This window comes from Centroberyx gerrardi, chromosome 9 (assembly GCF_048128805.1).
Source record: "Centroberyx gerrardi isolate f3 chromosome 9, fCenGer3.hap1.cur.20231027, whole genome shotgun sequence".
In the NCBI taxonomy this organism is placed as follows: domain Eukaryota; kingdom Metazoa; phylum Chordata; class Actinopteri; order Beryciformes; family Berycidae; genus Centroberyx; species Centroberyx gerrardi.
The window spans coordinates 5,365,141-5,374,847 of record NC_136005.1 but is presented as its reverse complement, the minus strand read 5'-3'; the positions used below and the strand labels follow the sequence as shown (position 1 = coordinate 5,374,847).

At 42.5% G+C, this 9,707-nt stretch overlaps 1 protein-coding gene across 1 annotated transcript; it reads left to right on the top strand.

Moving 5' to 3' along the window:
- Positions 1–2,853: 2,853 nt before the first annotated feature.
- b3gnt7 (UDP-GlcNAc:betaGal beta-1,3-N-acetylglucosaminyltransferase 7) lies at positions 2,854–7,037 on the top strand. The gene is made up of 2 exons (XM_071925585.2): positions 2,854–3,095; positions 4,730–7,037. Coding segments are annotated over exons 1-2 (1,257 nt in total). The 5' UTR covers positions 2,854–3,093; the 3' UTR covers positions 5,985–7,037.
- Positions 7,038–9,707: the final 2,670 nt, after the last annotated feature.

Here is a 9,707-nt window from a genome sequence, read left to right as displayed (position 1 = left end):
ACCATCATTCAAGGGGACGGGAGGTGTGTGTGTGTGTGTGTGTGTGTGTGTGGGGGGGGGGGGGGGGGGGGGGGGAGTGACCTGTGTAGGAGGAGATATGGTCTATCATGTTGCAACTCCGACCAGTCGTCAATAAAGGTCATAGATTACGTAATACTCCTTGAAGGAAAGTTGGCACAACTCTGTTGTCTGGTGAAAACCTTGTTTCTCCAAAATGTCAACTTTTCAGAAAGTAAAAATAATATAATAATAATGGTTTTAGCTTGACAACCAAGCATTTTGTTCAGTTTATCCAATGGGTTTGAAAGGTTTTCACAAGCCCAAGGGTCATAGAGCTTTCTCAACTCGTAGAGGACCTTGTACTTGTAATCCTGTGGGGTGAGGCGTTGGGGGAGGGGGAGGGATATGCCACAAGGGTGGGTGACAGAGAGTAAAACTAAACACAGTGTTTACCAGCCAAGGGAAAGACGAGGGACAGCAGTGTCCATCTGCACTCCAGTCCAGCTCAGCGGTCACTGAGCCACTCAACCACAGAGGGGAGAGGGGAGAGGAAAAAAAAAAAAAACGGGAAAAAATAGTGCTGGCGGGCAACAGGATGCACATGGCCCTGAGAAGGATGGCTGGTTGGATCCAGGAAATGGAGAGAGAAGGAGAGGAAGGAGGGATTTTGGATCACAGCTGTGTTCAGATTGAAAAATTCCTGTTTTGAAGCACGGAGGGACATTTTGTTGCTCTTCCCCTCGGCCGTAAAGAGGCGGAAAAGCACGGCTTGCCACAGCCAGGGTTAAGTGCAGTTGTGGCGTCGTCAGGGCTGCACTCAGCAACTTAGCCATCACCCGTCCTTCTGTTGTTTTAATATTGGAGAGACTTTAAAGGATAGCGCTGGTGTTTTTTAATGCATTTCTTACCGGCAACAAATCCTATGAAAATAACAAAATCAGCAATTATTTTGCTTTGCCAACAAGTCTCATCCATGTAGCCGGTGCCCAATAAAGCCATGTCCCAGCAGCCATAGAACTCCATTGTATTAAAACGATTAAAAACACGTCAGAGAGCCATGCCGTTGCTCTGGGCAACATATTTCATCATCACGATGCACCGGGCCGGCCGACTTTTTCCTCAAACAACTTAATAAGCCGGCTGTAAACACGTTTGCGATCTCAGGAAAGTAGTTCCGTAGCACCGAAAATAGTCCCCGGCGTAATGAAGACTTTGTTCCCATTTTAATTTGATTTGGTAATAACTACAACAGCCTGACTTTTCATGGTAACAGTTAGAGATTTTTAAAACAGAAACTATGTCTTTGTGAGCTGTGTTTAAAGGTTTTTAGCTTACAATTGGAGCCAATGACTTCCGGGTCGAAGGCTAAAAAGGGAACGTGTGAAGTCGGAAAGTAACGGGAGTAGAGCAAACGCATTGTTGATTTTGTTATTTTCATAGGATTTGTTGACGGTAAGAAATGCATTACAAAACACCAGCGTTATCCTTTAACAGTGCAAATGAGTGGCTTCCAAACTGAGTCTTGGCAATAAAAATGCCCACAACTGATACAGCTTAAAACTACGATGTTGTCTTCTGGCATTGTTTTTGTGGTACCGTATTATCTTTGTGATTCGTGACATCACTTAATATTTAGGGAAAAGCAAACATCGGCCTTCTCTTGATTTGCAGTAACTGTAGACAGGAGTCCTGCGCCAAGTTACAGGAATGCATTCATCGAAAGGTGACCTTGACGACTATTCCCCACAGCAGACAGCCTATAAAAATGACATATCTGACCTTTTCACAAATACATTAAATCCTTCATCACACAATGGCTGTGAGAAGCAGATCAGCTGAAGTTTGCTTTGAGGCGGCTCATTAACTCCGGGGCCTCCTGCTGACGTCAACAGCTTACCGCTCAGTCTGAGTGCAATGAATAATAATATATTTGCAAATCATTTTATATTTGGTTCAGTCAGTGATTTATGAGTGATCCTGACAACGTTAAGCAGGCTTTTTCCCCAAAGGTCAATATTACCAGTGAAGTTTCACTGTAACTGTAACAATGCACCATTTCTCTAAACTCCCTCAAGTGTGAGCATGCACGCACACACACACACACACACACGCACTCACACACAAACACACACACACACACACACACATGCACAGGCTCCATTTCTTGGCATTTGTGATTCTATCTCTTGCTCTTTTTGCTGTTTTACTATCTTTGGTTTTTATCTGTTTTTTTGTCCTTTTTTTTTTTTTTTCTCCAGTAAAGCACTTTGTGACAAACCTGTTGGTTTGAGTCACTTCATGGCTTTGCTTTGCTTGAATTTACTTAACTGTTGTTAGGGTAATAAGTGGGGGTGAAGGGGTTAAGGTGTGAAAGATACCCAGCACACAGAGTTGTACAGTGTGGTCTAAAATTCTACAAACTGATTATAATGGCTATACAGTTCAGTATTATTTAGCAAAGTTATTAGCTGTAGTATTAGTAGGAGTAGGAGTAGTATTGTTGTTGTTGTTGTTGTTGGTGGTGTTAGTAGTAATAGTACTATATTTATCCTAAAGTGATCCCATTAGTGTCAAATAGATCTAATGTAGGCTAAACCTAATGATGGAGTATCGCTTCAGAATGGAAGGTGATTATTAGAAATTATCAGTTATTAGAAATTATCAGTTTTCATTATTAGAAATGATGCTGTGTGTGTGTGTGTGTGTGTGTGTGTGTGTGTGTGTGTGTGTATGGGCGGACGGATTACTCGTCTTTCTATCCATTCATCCGTCAGTCGGCCCCTAGTCGACGTAACGCTGCCGTGCCTTTAAAAGCCGGAGCGCTGTGAAAGCTCATTTGGCAGCACAGATCAGATCAGACCGGGCGCACGTTACAGGCAGGGAAACGTCAAAGCTTTCCGCTCGTTTCTCATAACTGTCCGAAATATTTCCACATGCCTGTTTCGCTGAAAGGGGACTTAATATCTTAATATCTTAATAAACAGCCGAAGGGACATAAACGCAAGCCGCTCCGCTCTTCTGGGCTCAACAATCAGCGCGACTTTGGTTTATTGTCTCGCAACCATCACACTTCAGTCTAAAGCATAGGAGAAAATGTAAGTGGCATTTTTCTACATTGCCTATTCTTTGTGAAATAATTATTTTTCGCAGACCTTATCTGACAGCTTTTATCCTGTTTTGAGTAATGCGTTTTGGATATGCGCAATTACGCACCGCACCGCAAAAAGTATCCGAGTCATTATTGGGTTTCAAAATCTTATTTTTCTTAAAACAGTTTAAAGATTCTGCCGATTCCGCCAGCGGGGATTGAACGTTTCGCCGGTTTCCAATGCAGTTTCACTTGTTTTGAGAATTTCCTTGAAACATCTTGAAATAAGACAGAAAGGCACAAGACAAATGTCACTTGATTCAAGAAAATGCTTGAAAGAAGCTGATTTGCACTGGAAACAAGTGAAATTATCTCACCCTGCTGGCATATGTTTTCAATTGTTTTTAAGAAAAATAAGATGACATAATACCAGTAACGCATATTATTGCAGTGGGAGGTTAAAAAAAAAAAAAATCAGCTAATTCCACTTCTTTCAAGAATTTTCTTAAATCAAGTGTCATTTTCTTGATGCTATCATCTGCCTTATTCTTGTCTTCGTTCAAGATCTGACACTTCTAGAAAACTCTGAAACAGTGCAACTGCATTGGAAACAAGTGGAATTGTCTCATCCCCATTCCTTTGACACAATTTTTCACTTGTTTAAAGAAAAATAAGATTTAAATACTGAATATGAGACTAAAAGACTTGTCAAGATAGTTTTTTTGCAGTGCGACATTGACTGGGATTTTCCTCCAAAGGTAGAAAGCAAGGGGCCACAATGGGAGTGTCTGTGGGGTCGTGACTGTGCGAGCCCCGGCATGACATGATGAAAACGTGACAATTTGAAGTGCAGGGGCAACTTCGCTTTTCCAGCAGCCTACATTCCACATATTGTTCCAGAAGTGACACTGGTTCACTAAAAAGTGACAAGTAGGCTAAGACCTCAGTGTTGCAAGTCGGTCTGTCACTATTATAATGAATGTCTAGTGAATATAAAAAAAAAAACACACACATTCTTCCACTGCAAAAAAAATATTGAGGTAAAGCTAAGTGGAGGAAACATTTACATTCAGGCAATACATTCAGTGATTATGTATCTATCTATCTATCTATCTATCTATCTATCTATCTATCTATCTATCTATCTATCTATTGATCTATCTGATATATTTTATGGTGCCTATTGCAAAGGATGACAGCAGAGAAAGCTCATCATGATCTCATATTATGATGATAGTCTGTCCTTATTCCTTGTGGTTGTCATGTGGTTGAAGGTATATTGTTTTAGAGGCCCTACATTTCAAATCAAGTCATTGCAAGCATCAAACAATGACCTTGAAGCTTCCCTGTCAGAGCTTGAGTACGGGAAAGTCATACTTACATCCAACACAATGAATGTAGAATGTTTTTCATGCCTCATTTATATTTAAATTTAGAATTTAAATAGTTTTTTTCTCCGTCATGCTACACTTTATATACACTTTGTATGTGAACTACTCACTCAAATCCGTGCAACATGGTACTACAACTCTATTCAGTATCTATTCAGTAAATTTCCTAATGTTCATTCAAAGTGTTTGAAAGTTGGCTAGAAAGATAACTTTGGCACATGACTCATCTGTGATCTCTGTATTCCTCCAGGATGAACAACAGGGATCGCTGGAAGGTGTACAAGCGGGTGAGTGTCATGTTCTTCCTGGCTGCGGTGGCACTGACTGTCGTCCAGAGAGGGAACATCAGCGTGGGGACTCCCTTCCAAATCGAGAGGCAGACTCGCATGGATGCCTCTGAGGGAGCGGAGGCGGCAGCCGGCCTGCAGCAGAAAAAGGGCTCCTCCTCGGGGACCAGTGCCTTCTGGAAGGCTAACAACCCCCAGCCGGTGCCCGAGGCTCAGACCGCCATGGAGGAGCCCAGCATCACTGCGGACCACAGCCCCAGGACCTGGGATGTAACCTCCTCCAACTGTAGTGTCAACCTCAACATCTCGGGCCAGGAGTGGTTTATGAGCCTGGAAGCTAATTTCAAGCAGTACCTGCTTTATCGGCACTGCCGTTACTTTCCCATGCTCATCAACCACCCGGAGAAGTGCAGCGGGGAGACGTATCTGCTCATGGTTATTAAGTCAGTGGCCACCCAGCACGACCGCCGGGAGGTCATCCGAAAGACCTGGGGCAAAGAGCAGGTAGTGGATGGCAAGAGGGTGAGGACGGTCTTCCTCCTTGGTAATCCGTCCAATGAGGCGGAGAGAGCGAATCACCAGAAGCTACTGGAGTACGAGGACTACATCTACGGGGATATTCTCCAGTGGGACTTCTTGGATAGCTTCTACAACCTCACGCTCAAGGAGACCCACTTCCTCAAGTGGTTCAACACTTACTGCCCCAATGTGCGCTACATCTTCAAGGGGGACGACGACGTCTTTGTCAGCGTGAACAACATCTTTGAGTATCTGCAAAGCACCAAACACGTTAAGAACCTGTTTGTGGGGGATGTGATTTTCAAGGCTAGGCCCATTCGTAAAAAGGAAAACAAATACTACATCCCGCAGGCGCTATACAATAAGACGCACTACCCGCCGTATGCAGGTGGAGGGGGTTTCCTGATGGACGGGCCCCTGGCGAGGAGGCTCCACTGGGCCTCGGACAGCCTGGAGCTCTACCCCATCGACGACGTCTTTTTGGGCATGTGCCTGGAGGTGCTGCAGGTCACCCCTGTCAGACACAATGCCTTTAAGACGTTTGGCTTGGTGAAAAATAAGAACAGCAAGTTGAACAGAGAACCCTGTTTCTTTAAGAGCATGATTGTGGTGCACAAGCTGCTCCCATCGGACCTCATGCACATGTGGAATCTGGTGAACAGTGACCTGGTCTGCTCGCAGAAAGTGGAGATCTTATAGCCTGATGGGAACATCAGGGCGAAGGACAGCATGAGCTGAGCCTCGGTGGGCACTAATTGGAAGTGTATGCGTTAGGGAGGGAGGCTAAAAGTTAACTTCCCGGTTAACTCCGATTCAAATTCTCCTTTATGTGGAGAAGGACCAGGATAATATTTGAATTTTCTATTTATGTACTGTGATGCAGATTTCGTGGAGTGGCATCCACCACCGTCAGAGTAAATTATATAGAGTTTTTTTTTTTAAAAGGTTGCTTAAAATTATTTATATTCTCTTGGCATTTTGAAGGACTCTCATTGTCAGCAGGCAAATTCAGAGACAACGACCCAAGGTTGAGCTACTGCATCGGTCAGCTGCTCCACAATAACAGGCTTTTGACTTTATACTGAGCGTTGCACATAACCTCCACTTGGACTAGACATTGGCATGCTCCAATGCTTCAAATGGCTTAAGACAATAGGAAGAAACAACTGTGTCTCTACCTCAGTAAAGTGGTCCAAAAGTCTCTTATTTCATAGCTAGTTACTTTATTAAACATAGCCAGGATACCGGTGTCTGGTAGGCATGCGTATACATGTCCCCAAAGTAAGATTTAGATCATTTTCATCATGTTTTATTGTAGAGGTCCTTGCACTTCTGTTATTGTCTGGAATGTAACTGACTTGATCTGGACTTCTACCACTAGCATGCTACTGGAAACTTAAAAAAAAGATGTCTAAACTTGTTTCATGTATGTTGTCCATGGATTTGAATGTGCTGATATACTTGACATTGAATTTGGTAGAGGGTTTACAATGAAACTGTGAAACAAATAAAACTACTGCTGGTACGTGTACATGATATGTTAATTTAATAGCCCCCCCAATAAAAGGGGGGCAAAAGAGGGGGTCTGATATTTAATTTTATGAAGGGGATGATGGTATTGAGGGAATGTTCAATGATTATAAAGCTGAACGTTGTGGGTTTAGTGGGTGGTGATTATGTGTGGATGATGTAAATAAATGTAAAAATCAAAATGTACATAGAATCTCATTTGTAAATAAACATCTAAAATCACTTTTGGCCCTTACGATTTTCTTTTAAAAGCGTGTCCTAGATTTGCAGCTTTAGTGTTTGGCCTCATCAGCAGCAAACATCAATGTGAATATCAAAATCAGGTCACCAAACAATAGAGGCCATGATATGATCTAAATGTTATAATGTGGGTGTCAGTTACTTAAGCAATATCACACGAGAGGGAGTGCTGTGGTACTGCATATCAGCACGGCTGATATATACACGGTGATAATCACAGCCCTGCTGATATACAGTACAGCATGACCTCGAGTGTGATATTGCTTTTATACAACAGTTGCATAAACAAAGCTATTCATCAAGTAACGTTAATGGTAATTTGAGACAACAGATGATTTTTGTCTGTTATTTGTCTCCGCCAACAAAAACAGTTCCCTCAGGATTCCACTACCAAGTGTTGCCAAGCAACAGGTAAACTGTTTCCCGACTGCCAGCTAGCTAGCTACTTTGAGGTTAGCACAGACGATTTCAGTTTACTTTCTTCCCAATCTCCCGCCTCGGCCGACCGTTCATAATTAAGGTCAAATGTATACATATTTGCGTTGTCGCTACTAGGTGCGAATGAAGTTAGAGTTTTGTGTGGACGTGTACTGGGAATATCTGGTAAGCATTTGTTTGTTGTACAACACTGTAGAAGTGCTAACCAGCTGGTTAGCTAGCCAGCTACTCAGCTAACGTCAGATGATGTTGTCGTGATTCACTTTTTATTTCTCCTCGCAAGAAGCTCCAGGCAGAGCTTTCTCCACATAGAAAAACGCTGTGTGTGAACGCAGCCTAATCAAGGTTACATTAGAACACCTGTGAAGCGGAGTGATACATACAGTACAGCGTCCCAGTGCTGTTATACTGTATATCAGCACTCATGGAATGCCTCTTGTCCAATCAAATTGCTCGACCGGAACTAGCTGTTGTATAATTAGTATTATCAAAGTTCAGCCGAGTATATATTTCTGTTTTCACTACAGCAGTGTTTACCTGTGAGAAGATATTAAAAACATTGTCACTTGTCTTATTCCTACAGTACTTTAATGTAAAACACTGCTGTATTGTAACTTTTACTGTACATTCAATATTGATAAAACAGCCAAACCTGAGATAAATTGAAAAAGAAACTCAAAAAGAAATATGACACAACTTTCCCAATATACATTTGATACTCGGCATGGAAAAATCTATTTTCTCTGCACGCTCTGCTTTGTATTGGTTTTCAGAAAGGAGGTTTGTACACAGTCATGATTGGTGTGTGATTTCACATTGTTTATGTTAGGCGTCCCGGCCAGATATTGTGTATCTTTTCACCAAGCAAAACTGCCGTCAGTGATACTGCCGGTTGACAGTGAAGATATTGTCTTGTGATTTAAGTTGGCCCAAAAAACAAACAGGACATTACAAAACAAAAGAAATACATTCCCGTTATTGTTCATAATCTCTTGCAGTACAAGCCATAGAGAAACTGGATCTTGGCTGTATACAGTTTCATGGGCGGGCATCGACATAAAGGGCGTTATCTGTGAGAAAGACTAAGTCGATAGTGCCAGGAAAAGCATAGCTAAAGCAGGTTTATCTCTTTCTACTGTCCTTTTAAATCTACCAAGAAAATAGTGAGCAGAATTATTTGTTTTATATCACATTTATAGGATAAAGCAGTTTGTTTGGTACTGCCAGAGAACATACCATCTGTTCAGATGATTAAGTCCCTACTGAGGCCCAACATCTAAACAAAACAGCACAAGTGAACACAGCAATAGTAAGCAATTGTGTACTCAAGAGGATCTTATATTAGCAGCTAGAAGCCCATCCGATCCGATTTCAACTGTTGTGTGGCGTCTCGGAGGGCCACAAAAGGTACTGAAAACATGTGAGGGGAGGGAATGACATGCAAGTTGTTTGTTGTGGAACTGAATCCTTCGGCTAAAACCATACATGATCCAGCTTCAAAGAAACACCAGGTGTACATGTGACAAGTCAGCGAGGACGTTCGTGTGCGAGGTGGAGTCACACGTATGCTGCACATGTTAGCATGGGCGAACCACACTTTTAAAGGGACACAGGAGGCACTCAAGGTGGCACCGTCCTGGTTACATAACGTCCCTTGAAAATAAAAAGACAAAAACCTCCCCTTGGTATACCGTGAAGCTGCACTTGGCAACTTCACACTTTGGTAACCCGAAGTGGCAGCGGGAGTGTTCGAATTTTCGAAACGCTAAAGGACATTACCCAGAAATCATTTACGGTGAGCGTCAGTAAACCGTGCACTCCTAGGATCTACATTTCTTCTTCTTATTTGTTGGTAGGGGTGATTGTGGTGAAGAGGCTCAGCCGTTGTAAGACCACTTTTCTTTGGACAGAGTGCTTGCTCACTGCTGTTTAGGAGACAGCTTTATATTTCACTCCCAAGTTTTGATTCGTCGCTTCCCGTGTGAAGACTTCCCACCGGTGACCATACCTGACACCTGAAATTAATTTGGGCAAATACAGCAAATCTGTGCAGACGGGACGATCTTCTCTGTTGCAGCCCCACTTGACTTGTGACTGATAAGACGAGAGATAAGAAGTTGTATTTCTGCATACAAATCTTGCAGATTGCAGCTTAACAAGAAGTAGTAATAACTACTTTGGAAGGAAGATAACTGGTTTCCCTTAACACTTTGG